This window comes from Triplophysa rosa, linkage group LG11 (assembly GCF_024868665.1).
Source record: "Triplophysa rosa linkage group LG11, Trosa_1v2, whole genome shotgun sequence".
NCBI lineage: Eukaryota > Metazoa > Chordata > Actinopteri > Cypriniformes > Nemacheilidae > Triplophysa > Triplophysa rosa.
Window position 1 is genome coordinate 15957318 of NC_079900.1, and position 13404 is coordinate 15970721.

The 13404-nt window shown below is 38.5% G+C and overlaps 2 protein-coding genes across 3 annotated transcripts; both read right to left on the reverse strand.

The window, feature by feature from the left end:
- Window positions 1–167: 167 nt before the first annotated feature.
- On the reverse strand, window positions 168–6529 carry fam83ga (family with sequence similarity 83 member Ga). The gene is made up of 5 exons (XM_057346110.1): window positions 5940–6529; window positions 5361–5528; window positions 4510–4634; window positions 1106–4379; window positions 168–1018 (listed from the first exon to the last, which is right to left on the reverse strand). The coding sequence occupies exons 1-5, from the start codon at window positions 6396–6398 to the stop codon at window positions 587–589; spliced, it is 4458 nt and encodes a 1485-aa protein (XP_057202093.1). The 5' UTR covers window positions 6399–6529; the 3' UTR covers window positions 168–586.
- Window positions 6530–7049: 520 nt separating this feature from the next.
- On the reverse strand, window positions 7050–13083 carry grapa (GRB2 related adaptor protein a). 2 transcript variants are annotated; one of them, XM_057345963.1, is made up of 6 exons: window positions 12942–13083; window positions 11475–11645; window positions 11274–11371; window positions 10569–10688; window positions 7965–8133; window positions 7050–7659 (listed from the first exon to the last, which is right to left on the reverse strand). In XM_057345963.1, exons 2-6 carry the CDS (start codon window positions 11550–11552, stop codon window positions 7480–7482), a joined length of 645 nt encoding a protein of 214 aa, XP_057201946.1. In that variant the 5' UTR covers window positions 11553–11645; window positions 12942–13083; the 3' UTR covers window positions 7050–7479. The 2 variants fall into 2 exon arrangements, with proteins under 2 accessions (XP_057201946.1, XP_057201944.1); XM_057345961.1 differs by lacking the exon at window positions 12942–13083 and having other exon boundaries at window positions 11475–12119.
- Between the last annotated feature and the right edge of the window lie 321 nt (window positions 13084–13404).

A 13404-nucleotide genomic window follows, 5' to 3' on the forward strand; every position in this document is an offset into this window, starting at 1 on the left:
TTAATGGGATAGTTCCCCTAAAAATTTAAATTAATTTATCATTTATTCACCCACATGTCATTCTAAACTTTCCAATGTTGTCGGTAACCAAACAACATTGAACATCACTGTTATGGACACAAAAGCACGGAGACATTGTCAAATATATTCTTTTATGTTACACAGAATAAAGATTGATGTACAGTATACAGGTTTTGAACAACATAGTCTGAATAAAGGGTGAATAAATGATAACAGAATATTAATTTCTGTCTGAATTATCACTTTAAGTGAAGAAATAAAGAAATAACATCCTCACACACTAACTCCATGTCAGCCTAAAATTCAACCAAGAAATAATTTATTTTAAAGCTTAATGCAGTTTATGGTGTATGATGATTTAAAAATTGATCTCAATATTTCTAATCAAAAATAGTTTAAGCGACCATTACTGAGACTGTATACATTATGTACATTATAGACACAAACATAACGAGTAAAACCTATTTGTGTAGGGGAAAAACAAAAAACAACAGTGGCTTCCTTTTGTTTTCTATTGCAGATCATTAAATGTGTAACAAAAATAGTCAACAAGGAAACATTATCCTCATTCTTTTTTCTTTTTGCTTGCAGGAGTCTCTTTAAATGTCTGCTTGACATTTCTGATTTTTCTTGGAAATGAAGTTCCAGAAGATGAACTACATAATGTTTTGGATGCAGAAAGATTCCTTGAGACATGCTGGTCAGATTGTGTGGTTTTAGTTTTATTTGACTGGACATGAGGCTGTTTTGGGGTTGGGATAGAACCGTTTGAAGAGACTGCCCAAGGGTATCTCTGCTGAGACTTCAGTGGTGTCATTTCTCCAGGACATGGCGAGGCAGTATTGCAGGGGTTACTGTGACCGGGTGGTTGTCCAGGCGGGTGTGTTTCAGCTTTAGGAGCTGGGTGTCTTGGTGAGCATTTGGTGATGTGTAATTCAGATATCTCTCCGCTGGCTTCCTTAGCAACAGGAATTCTGTTTGATGTTTGATGTGGTTGCTGAGTAAAGAAAACATCATTGATTAATAACATTGAGCTCAATGCATTTCTTCAAATCTTTTAGAAACTTCAGTGAGAAAATCTTACCTTCTTAACCTGACAATGCAGCTTTGGTTTTGCCTCCGGCAGGTTCTTTTTCACCTGAATGGCAGAAACACGCTCCCTTTCTTTCTTTTTCACCGGAGCTGTCAAATGACATGTTTGCTTTGCATGATTACTGTAAAGCTCAAACTTATTCTCTGTCAGCTTTCTAACATCAACCGTCTTTAGTCCTGCAGGCTTGATTTTTTGCAGTTTTGCTTCTGCACTCAATGCGGTTTTTGATTTTCTGGGATCTGAACGGTTCTTCCCTTTTTCCTCGATCTCTTGGAGGTCACAATCCTCCAGAATCAACAACTCAACTGTTTCAAAATCTTCAGGCCGGTGTAGATGGTTTTCTATGGTGCTGAGCTCCTCAGGGTTCTCCTTCAACCCTGTTTGACTGTGCGCAACATTCATTGGCTTTAATTCACTGACATGTTCGGCAGATTTGAGGTTGAGTGGATGTTTTGATTCAAACTCTAGATCAGCCAATAGGTTTTGCCGTCCCTCGCTGTTATGCAGGTCTATGGATTTTGTCACAGTGGTGTTCTCTGGTATTACAGGAGTTACAGCTGCTTTGTCCTGTACTGCTGAAACCCCGACAGATTCAACGTCTGTTGCTGACTGTGATTCGCAGCCATTTAATTCTGAATGTTTGAGGATTGAAGCACAAATAACATTTTTAATCTTAAAATGTGAGTCCAAGATTGGTGGTTTTTCGTTTTTTTCAGCTGTCCGTACAGACTCTTCCTCACATATTAACTGTACATTTACCTCAGGCTGAAAATCTGTTAGTGACAATTTTTCAGCTATGTTTCCAGGCTCTCCCTTACATAATAAATCTAGATTTACTTCAGATTGTAAGTCTCGCATTAGTGTTTTTTCCGTTTTCTCAACTGTATGTATAGACTCTTCCTTACATATTAAATCTAGAGTTAACTTAGTCTGTAAATCTAACATTAGTGGTTTCTCAGTTTTCCCAGCGTTCTTTACAGACTCTCCTTCACATATTAAATCTAGATTTACTTCAGGTTGTAAGTCTCGTGTTAGTGTTTTTTCCGTTTTCTCAACTGTATGTACAATCCGTCCTTCACGTATTAAAACCAGAGTTAACTTGGGTTGTAAGTCTAGCTGTAGTTGTTCTTCAATCTTCTTTACACACTCTCCTTCACTCATTAAAAGTACGTTTACCTCAGGCTGAAAGTCTATTCGTGGCGATTTTTCAGTTCTCAGTTCCTCAGGCTGTATTTGTGGTTTATCAGTTTTCTCAGCTGTCTGTACAGACTGTCTCTCACACATTAAATCTAGATTTAAGTCAGGTTGTAAGTCTAACATGAGCTGTTTTTCAGTTTTCTCAGCTGTCTGTACAGACTCTCCCTCACACATTAAATCTAGACTAAACTCAGACTGTGTTTTCTCAGTTTCCAGTTCCTCAGGTTGTATTTCTAATATCATCTCAGGTGTATGTACTACTGGACCCTGTGTAACTTCAGGCTTGTGTGTATGGTATCTGTGAATATTTTCATCCGTCTGATCCAGAGAATCATGGTTAGTCCTCGAAACAGTCTCAGGGTTGTTTGCCTCCAAGTGACCGTTGACTGTCATCTCCATTACAGATTGTTTCTCTGATCCACTTCCTGTCACATTATGACAGCTCAACTCAGGGTCGCAGTGTTTATCATCTTCCTGCATGCTCTTTTCTGTCAGTTTCTGTATTTGTAGTGTTACAGCTGGTATGGAGTCTTCGTCTGTGTCATGTGGTTCATTTCGGTTGAACTCATTGACTTTGAGCTGTGCGCTTGTTTCCATCACATTACCGTCAAACCCAAATCCCACCGTATCACTACACTCAAAGTATTCCTCTGAAGTTGTTACTGCACCTTCGCCATTTAAACTTTCTTGGACAGGGGTGGTCTTGAAAGGTGCAGGTGAGAATGAGTTTGACTTGGATGGTGGGAAATTGAAAACAATGCTGCAAGATGTTTTCAAAAGTTTTGGAGTAAATAAGGTCATTTTATCTGTAGTGTCTTGAGTTGTGAAGGAATTTAAACAAGGAAATTCCCGCTCTTGTTGGATGTTTTTCTGATTATGTGATTGTAAATCTGATGGTATTTCTCGTATCGAAACCTCACTTTCAGACCTCAAATCAGTCAGAGGACTAAAACAATCATAATAATCAGACAAGGAAGAGAAGTTGGAGTCTGTTTTAGAAGTGTGTGTATCACACCCATTCTGCTGTCTCTCATCCACTGCTAACACTGGTTCTGTATCCACATCAATTATGACTTTGCCATTTAGGCTCTCGAATGAGTCTGATATTGATTTTACATCAGGATTGTTTGGGGTTTGGGCAGGACATTGGAGAGCTTGCGGAGTATCCAGGATTTGCTCTATTTCCGAGCTTGCTGTATCGTCTTTAGCATCAAAAGAAATAGAATCCAGAGAGTCTGTACGAATGTTTTCATTCTTTATTATCATCACATCTGCTGCTTCTTTATCTTCTCTGTTGCCTGTAAGCACATGCACCGTTTCAGGCTGTGGAGATTGTAGAGGCGAGATAAGATCCTCGCTCTGGCTGCTCTCCTGTTGTTGATTTTGATCAAAATATTCAACGTTCCTCTCTGTCTCCTCTGACCTGCTTTGGGCTTCTGTACATGCTTGTGTCTGAGCTGGAGCTTCAGAATCACAGGGGGGTTTGGATATGGGATGCGCCATCACAGGCTCTTTTGGCTCTCTAATACTATCCTTAAATCGGATGGCCTGAGAGACTTCAAAGAGCTCTGAGCGCATTAGATTTGCTTGCAATGGCTTGTTGGCGTCCCTTATGTTAATGAAACCAATGACATCACTTGGTGGTTCGGGATCGGGCCAGGTCGGCACGTAATGGATCATGTTTGCCTTCTCCAGGTTGAGTAGTCCCGGGTGAATCGGTGGTAATGCTGGCGCATCTATGATATGTTTGACTGATTCTTTTTCATTCTTAGCGATGTCATTTTTGCCATTTGTCTGGTCAGGTCCATTGGTAGTGAACGTGTAGCCAGTGACCAGAGTGTATTTTGGGTTAATGAGCTTGAACGCAGTGTTAGTTGTGGGGAATAGAGTGGGTCCTTGCTGAGGGAGGATCTCTGGTTCAGGCTCACTTCCCAGATTGATCTTGTTCAGACACACCCCATTAGACATCACATACATGTCCTGAAACAAGCTGTCAAAGATCTCGACCGTTTGGCCGGTCAGCACAGTGATGAGGTTTCTGTCCAGTCTCGAGGCAGACCACGTGAAACTGGAAGTCAAAGAAAAAGAGCTGTTTTTATATGATTCGCTTAGAGTATGTTATGAATTTATTAATTGTTACTACAAACAAAGATTTTTGGTAAGTTATAACCTTGTTAGACTGGATTGACCAGACTTACCTATATGAGCCGGATACTGCTTTGTCTCCATCAATAAACATGAACTTCTGACTCTGACTTCCACACACTCTCTTTGAAGATCGGCTGAAGAATTCTGCCCCTCTGATGCTGCGTACCCTCAAGTTCTGAAATAAAAAATCAAAACAAAGTATTAAAGGTGCTGTGTTTAATTTTTTGGAGGATCTATTGACAGAAATGCAATATAATATACATAACAGAGGTGTATAAAGAGCTCACATAATGAAGTGTTATGTTTTTATTATCTTAGAATGAGCTATTTCTATCTACATAGTACACTGCGGGTCCGCTTGCATGGAATGTTTCGTAAATACGTTATCTCCTTTGGCAAAGAAGCAAAACCGTGAGGAAATCTTAGTACTGTGTCAGCCTCCGTAGTGCTTTGAAAGAGAGCAGTGGAGTGAGCCGAGTTATAATTCGTAACTTCACCACCAGATGCCGCTTAATTTCTTACACTGCACCTTTAAGAAAATCATTCCTAATGATTTAATAAAACACCATGTAGCAGAAGCCAAACTGGTCTCTTCTATCACAGAACATCCAAATGGATTATTTAATTTTTGGTTTGAATTTAGTCTGTATAAACGCACACTACAACAAATCTTTCTTTAACAAACATCTCATCATCCTTTCTATTACGTTATCTATGTAACTACCTATGTATGTACAATAAGCAATCATTCTTGACTGAAAACAAAAGGGCTAAGTGAAGAATCAGAGCTACTCATTAAACAGCAGATGTTCAGTGATTCTCTCTCTACTGATAAATAATTCAGCTCGGCTCAGTTTGTTATTGCAGGTCTAATGAGTTTGTAATATGAAATGCAACATGCCTTAAGGTGTCCTGTGTGAATGCCTGCTTTATCACACATTTTCAGGAAGTGCGTCACGCCTGCGCTCTCTAATATAATATACACAGCAACCTTCCGTCTGAAACTTGCATCCAGAACATCTTTGAAGATGTCAATATCTGTAAATAAGTCCATGACGATTGCAACAACCTGCAAGAGACGTAAATAAAAAAACATCAAAAAAGTGGGGAGAAAGAAATTATTATTTGCCAAGAACATAAGCCAAAAATCGAATCGTTCAAAATTAGCACATACTGTATATTCTCAGATAAAAAATGAAAAACAAGATAAATAAAATGAAAAAGTCCCCAAAAAGCCCTCCCATGGGGAGATACAACTTTTTGGGAAATAATAAATAAGCAATTAACTTAAAAACGAAATAGCCTCTTTACTATTTAACTAGCCCATTCACACTTCGATGTATGGAGCTTTAAATATGTCAACATGCTTTTTTACGAGCTTCATCGGAACTCAGCGTTCAGTGGACTTTGACCAGCATGAAGAGTCACAAAAAAGAAGAAAATATACGAAGTAGCCTGCTTATTTGATATATTAACCCACCTTCTGTGCTTGGCCGATCATTTTTCTGACCACCGCTTTTATGTGTGGTTGACCGTCATAAGGAGGTTGAGTGTACACTTGAACACGGGTCACTCCACGGTATGACGCCCAGTCGGGCCACCCGATATCCAGCTGTGGGATAGAGTAATCCGAGAGGTCGGGCCAGTACTGGAGAGACACATCTTCTCCATCACTCTCGCCATACAGTTCAGCATTATCATGAGGGGATCCCGGGCTGTACACCTCCACAGTGTTAAGAAACCTCTCGAGTTCAAGGTCCGATAGAAAACAGCGAATGTTGTTGGTTTTGATGTGATCCTCATAGGCGTCCCGTCCCTCGTGTATCAGTGTCTCTAGCGCAAGTCTCTGCTCCTCGCTGTAGAAGAAGTCCGGTTTGGATTCGCTGGTTCTCAGGTTGATGTGACTGTCATCCAGGCACTGTACCTGTGACAGTGCCATTACTCCAGCTCCACACTCTTTTACTGTGCATTTAAAACGGATTTGCCAGTAATTTGTTTGGAATTCTCTTTGTTTTTTTTATTTGACGATATTAAATACTTAAAAGCAACAAACACGTGCATGTACGTGCCGCCTCCTACTCTGAATGAATTTTAATGAGTGCGTTCAGGCGCGCGAGCAGGTAAACGAGCACATCTCATTCACGTGATCTAACACTCAACCAATAATAATAGAAACCCGTATCTGAATGGGTTTTATTGAACTTATTTTAAACCACCGCGTTGTATTTGTGTCACAAATAAGTTTGAAACGTCTTTTATGTGTATAAATGAAAGTATTCATGTGACCTTTTAACGTTTTAACAAAAACTTTATGCTAGGTTGTTGGCTATTCTGACGGACACTTTATTTTACTGTATACTATGGTGCTTGTATATTTACTGTGTAATTAATTGTGTAACTACCTCTAATCCATATGTACTTACACTACCAATATTTCGACGCATTAGTTGACCGCAAGTGTATATAATGTAAAATACTGTAAACAAACAAAAGTGTTCCCATAACAAAGCATGCTTGGATTGGAAGTGCAACGGTGAACTCTTTAACAATGTGTTATGGTGCTCTTATTAAAGACCAAATTTTAAAAAAGTTGATACGCTTTTATATTTATTTTGTCAACAAAATGGCATTTACATCATAATACTTCATCTAAAATAAAACACAACATAGGTATATATACATAAATACAGCAAATGCAGCCATTTCGTGAAGAATGTGTTAACAAAATTCCCTGTTTGCATTGTAATGTGTGTTTTTATGATATACACGTGGTGATTTTGTTTATAGCCGTGCATTATAGTAGAAAGTTAAGAAGTTAAGAAGCTAAAAAGCGGAAAAGTGCCATTTTAGTGTCAGCAGTGTTTTTAGTAACTGTGCCTGGATAAATTAGTTTCTGGCTCTTTGCTAACAGAGTCTATTTTAAACGCACTCATTTCCGGTCAGTCATATTAAAGCAATAAAAAGGTTCCTCCAGTCGACTGATATGTACACCCAGTGTTGTTATGTATTAAACTTTGTAGTCAGTGATAAATGGGCTGCACATATTCCGGAGGAAAAAATCCCACAAGTCCATGGCAACGACCTTTCCAGCGTTGAGAATCTGAGCAGTCCAGCAGGTCTATGACATCACCCCGCAGGAAGTGCAGCTGGGAGCTGTGCTGTGGATGGAAGTCGAACAGGGCATGTGCATGATGGGGCCTCTGATGGGAAACAATAACAGACAAAGTTTATCGCAGCAGTGATTTGACCACAGATACCACAAAACAATTACTGGCTTGTCCACAGAAACAGATTCCTGATGTGAATTACACTTTGTTTTGCGTAAATGACAGGGAGTCGTTCAACATGTACTGTATACTTAAAAGTATCCAAATATGCTTCTCTCAAAGTAAACACTGCTGATAATCACACATCTAAATGAATGCTATTAAACTTGCTGTTAAACACTGCTACCTACAGTAATTCCGTTTAAGAATTTAGATTTAAGAATTACGTTTCTTCTTACTTTTTGTGTGGGTTCTGTATCCCTAAGAAACACAGTCCTTTCCTTTGCAATGCTGTTGGTCTTGTAGAACTCCACCAGCTGATTTAAGGAAGGGAAGATTTCCTCCCAAACAAAGTAAAAGCCATCTCTATCCTTTAACACCTTGAAATGCTGTACGTGATCGCCATAGCTGCTCAGAGGAGACAAAGAATGATAAATATATCCCCAAAATGTTTAATTCGGTATATTTATTTATTTTAAGACACAGTAAAATATTTATTGAGGTATTACATTATAAAAATATATTTTATGTAGGGGTACTGGTTCAAACTTTCTCAGTGCAAGTTAAATATTTTACAGTTCTTAGAAGACTTTTTATAAAGTTTAGATGTTTTTTTTCAGTTACGAATACATTGCTATTTGATGTGTTTAGTAGAGATTCTGCTAATCTTTTGAAAATGTTACGTTCAAAGCTGCCAGAGCGTTTAAATAATTTGGTGATCCAAACACAACACTCAACTGTGTGAGGAAAAGTTAGTGTAAAGATAAATGCTTTCAGAATATTAAAAGATGTCTTGATGTTTAAAAGAATCATGAATCATCTTGTATTTTTGCTTTCTACAGAAAGTCGATCTTGTACTTGCAAACTAAACTCCCTTGTTTTGTGAGCCATACATACGTAAACTAGAACTTTTTAAATTCTGAAACTTGTGACTGTGAATGTGCACGCACAGTACTTCCTCAAAATTTCCTGAAAGTCAGAGGATGCGTGCTAGATCATGTAATGCTATTTAAGGACTGATTCAAATAGACTCAAGCTGAGTTTACAGTCTTTCCCATGTGAGTCACATGCCCAGTAGAGTCAAAAGACATGATTTTAAGAAATGGAGTCTTGTAAGTTGTAACAAGTGAGTTCATTTTCTATGTAAAGTTATATATGTTTTAACTGTGACTTTATTTTGTAATAAAATAACCAGCTTTAAAGGTGTAATGTTTTTAGCGGTGTTTTAGCGGTGGTGAGCAACCAACGGCTCACTCCCCCCTCCCTTTCGAAGCACTATGGTGGCTGACACAGAACTAAGATGTCGTCACATTTTCACTTCTTTGCCGAAGGAGATAACGTATGCGGAATGCGTTCTGTAGAGCAGTTTGTCCATTTAGGGCTACTGTAGATGGTGAATATGCAAAGGGAACCTGTATGTAGATAGAAAAAGCTCTTTCTACGGTAATAAAAACATAACGCTTCATATGTAAGGCCTTTATACACCTCTGAAGAAATAGCTATGTATATTATATTGCATTTCTGTCAATAGATCCTCATAAATATTACACACTGGACCTTTTTAGATTGTTTTTCTTTGAAGGTTTTTCGAATATGTGTGCTGGAAATGAGGTCTGTGGCATGTGAAATGAAAAGCATGTGCTTAAATAGATGTGTAGAGTTGTGGTTCATCAGCAGACACCAGCATATCAAAGCCATAAGTGTCATTAAGAATGACCCACATTCACTAACCCAGTCGCCAATGCAGTGGTTTTTAGCAAGTTTGGTGAGTATTGCACATGCTAATGTATAGTCTACACTACAGCCTACTTCACAGTAGTTTTTTGCTAGCTAGTCTAGTTTGAATATATGTGATTGACGGTTAAATGTTTTTTTGTTTTTTTTTTACCGGAAAGCACAGTGGCAGCCTTTTCTCCTCAATGCAGGTTTATCTGCTTGCTGGCATTCTCTCCTTTCACTCACTCACAAGGTAAAGATGATTGACAGTGTGAATTTGTAATTCGTGAATTCAACATAATGAAACCTCTCTTTGAGTAGGAAAGGAAAATGGCAAATGAAGTGCCATGAGCAGCCTCAAGTCAGGGTGTACATTACAAAAGCAAGAAAAATAAGCATTTTGTATGTCACACTAAACTATCACAGATTACTGATTTGCCCTACGAAAACAGAAATCTTTGACAATTTCTAAAATTTGTCAACTTCACAGCCACAAATGTAGTTTACGCTCCTCTGTAAATATAGATAAAGACAGTCAGTGTCCCACTTTCAGACAGAGTAGATGGTTCACTAGACATTTCCCAGCTGAATTACCAGCAACAATTTTCATTCGGTCGAGTGCAAAAATCTGTGCAAAAGTCTTAGGCAGATTACTATTTCCACCACAATTAAATGGTTTTATGCCAGTTATTTACATATTTACAGTCATACTTCCACATGGGCCAGCCATGCTCAAGGCTGGGTGCAAGTCCAGTGCTGAGACAAGTGTCTGCCATCCAAATCCAACTCAGCCATCAAGAACTGAATAACAAGCCAAACGGAATAATAATGTGATCCCAGCACCAGAGCACTTGGTGAATTTTAAATGAATGATCTGCTCAGACGTAATGGCTTTCTGATGCTCTCATTTTCACAACACTTCCCGATGCATTTTCTAAACCAGCAGGGGATTTTGCTGTCCCTGGGAAAGTAGGTCAGATGTGTTTTCCTAGAGCCAACCATCTTTTTAGTTTTCCCATTTTTACTCATGCTTTTAGCATGCATGTGGCATCCAAACAGTCTCAATGACCCCAGTAAAAGAATAGATGAAATCTGGCAGGTTGGGATGATCGATGTGACCCGCTCACCTGACTGACAGGGAGAATTCTCCTGGCGCGCTCTCACTTTCTCGCAGCAAGAAGCTGCCACACTCGCGCTGACGCAGTCGATTCTCAGCCACATGTCTGGAGATACGGCTCGCAAACCATCTGTGGACAGTTGTTCCAACATGCAGAAGCACAGCAGCAGTTAGATAAACAATAACGGCAACAACCTGGCAACATTTATGACATCCTGCTGTATTTAAATATGTCTTATTGTCTTATTGTGTGTCTTATTATATGTTAAACATTGAATATATTAGTATATAGACAATAGGAAAGTTGTACTGTTCAAAGCTTGTTCCTTAATAGCTGGTGGTTTAACAATCATTATTTCTTATTATCATTATTATTATAGCTAATAGAAGATTTAAGTTCCACATACTTATTTCAAACTACATCACCTTGTTTTGACATTTAAAGAAAAATTTCATCCAAAAATACTGTTACTTTTATCAGTAAAAAAGTAAGATTACAAAGCTGAAATTTTGGTTATAGCACATATTGCAAATCACACATACAGTAGATTGTATGAACAACTGGTATTATGTAGTATTATACATTATGGTGCTTTTGGTAAAAAAAATCTAGTTCCTAAACAGCTCTCATTAAAGAATCCTTTGCCTAACATCGACAACAGCAATCAATAACCAGCATCTATCCACTGACATCAATTACTGTTTTGATACTTACGTGTGTGGTTTTAGGCTGATATAGTTTTTGGGAACGTAGCCCTTTCTGTTCGCCAGCTCTGCTGTGTACCAGTTAGGATCATCTTCCATATTAGTGATCTAGTGTAAAAAAAAACGTTGTGGCATTAAAAAGAACATTCGTGTGTACAAAGCCTCACAGGTAATGCTGAAACACGTCATTAAATGACACTGAATGTCTTACCTTCAGTACATCTCCCTTCTGAAAGCTCAGCTCGTCACTTTCCGTGGCGCAGAAGTTGTAAAGAGCCACTGCTTCCATCCTGGTACCGCTGTGCTGACGGCAGTCCACGGAGGATCAATATTGGATGAGATCTGCTGTCCTCAGAGCATCCACACTGAAACAGACCGTCCACTGGCAAGGACAGAAGCACGTTCGCTGTCAAATACTGAACCGTGATAAATGAACTGCGAACATGCGTGAGAAAGTGTGTGGGTCTAAAAGTGAGAGAGTCCGAAAAAACATGTGGGAGGCAGGCAGGGGTGGCAGTTCCTGTCTCAGTGTGCTTTAATAGAAGGAAATAAAGCCATGTGAGAAACAGGAAAAGTTGAAAAAATGAGGAGGACAACGAAAAGAATAGCCCCTCTAAAACTTCCTCTCATCAGAAAGCCGGATCTGCGTATTAGAGGTGAGAAAAACACACAACACAACTGATGAGCTGTCACAGACAGCTAGCAGATAACTGCACTTGTCTCTTGTGGAAGTTTGTATGTTAAACAACTACTTATTACTTGCGTAATTGTCTATAAACAGCCGTGGTTGAAATGAAATAATATTTTTTCTTAAAAAAATCTTAAAATGAGTCAATCTCCCTATAGAGATCTATCACTCATCCGCCCAGGAAAACACCCCTCACTGACCTTCATGTTTAATTCATGGTAAAAATAGGGCCTGTCAACAAATGATCTTTCTTCTCCTCATTTCATTTTTTAGAGCTGCAGTATACACCATCTTAGTCCTCCTATTGATCCTATAACTAAGATGTCAAATTCAAGAGGTACTTGTCATTGACTATGCAAGAGATGCAAGACAACAGTAATGGGGTCCATTACACACACAGACCACCATTAGAGTCTGTGCTGTTATGATCATTCCCCGGGGCGGATGTGAGCTGCTCACAAATTCCTTTTAAAAAAATCTGTGTTTTAGTCTTTAAGGAGGAAGGCAGCTATATGAAAGATTGCTTTAAAGTGAGCCTTAGAACCTTAGACAAATATTCAACACTGTGGTTGACTTTAAATGTGACTCGCAACACAGCGGACACTTAAAAGAATCTCAACTGCATTCACACTTAAAGGGATGGTTCATCCCAAAATGAAAAATCTGTCATCATTTACTCACCCTCAGGTTGTTTCAAACCTGTGTGAGTAAATGATGACAGATTTTTCATTTTGGGATGAACTGTTCCTTTAAGATTACATGTGACTCAAGACTACACAATATGGCGAAATGTCACTGTAGGACAGAACAGGATTCACGCTCTTGTATCTTCTCCCGTAAATGCATTATAATGCTTACATTTTAAAACGAGATTATAAAAGAAAATATAAGACCTTTGTTGATATCTCAAAACTACTACATCAAGATGAAATTTTAGAACATACTGACTACACTGTCATGATAATCAAAAGTTTTAGTTTTGCTCTTTACCTTTATTGCTTGATTCCAGAGAAGTAAGACTTAGTAATAATAAGTAATTCCAGAGCAACACACTTATGGTAGTTATGATAGACCTTCTATAAAAACTCAAGGGGGGCAGAAAAATGACTTCCTGAGCATGCAAAAAGGAAACCACAAGCAGAGACATCTCACCTACAGACTGCAAAAAGAATATACAACACCAACTGCTGGGATTTAAACCCTCAATTGATATTCATTATGTATAAAGCAAATCCACTCTATGGAAACAACATGTCCTCTTAAACAAATGAAACTGATTTCATCTAAACAATTGGTAGGCTATTTGAGGTCCATCCCTTATTTTAAACTACAACATAGCTATCATTCCCAACGAAAGGTTAATGTGATTTATTTTTTAAAGAATTTTAAAAAGTGTAATGTAAACAATACTTCAATAATACAATAATCTCACTACAGAGTCACAAGAGCAATA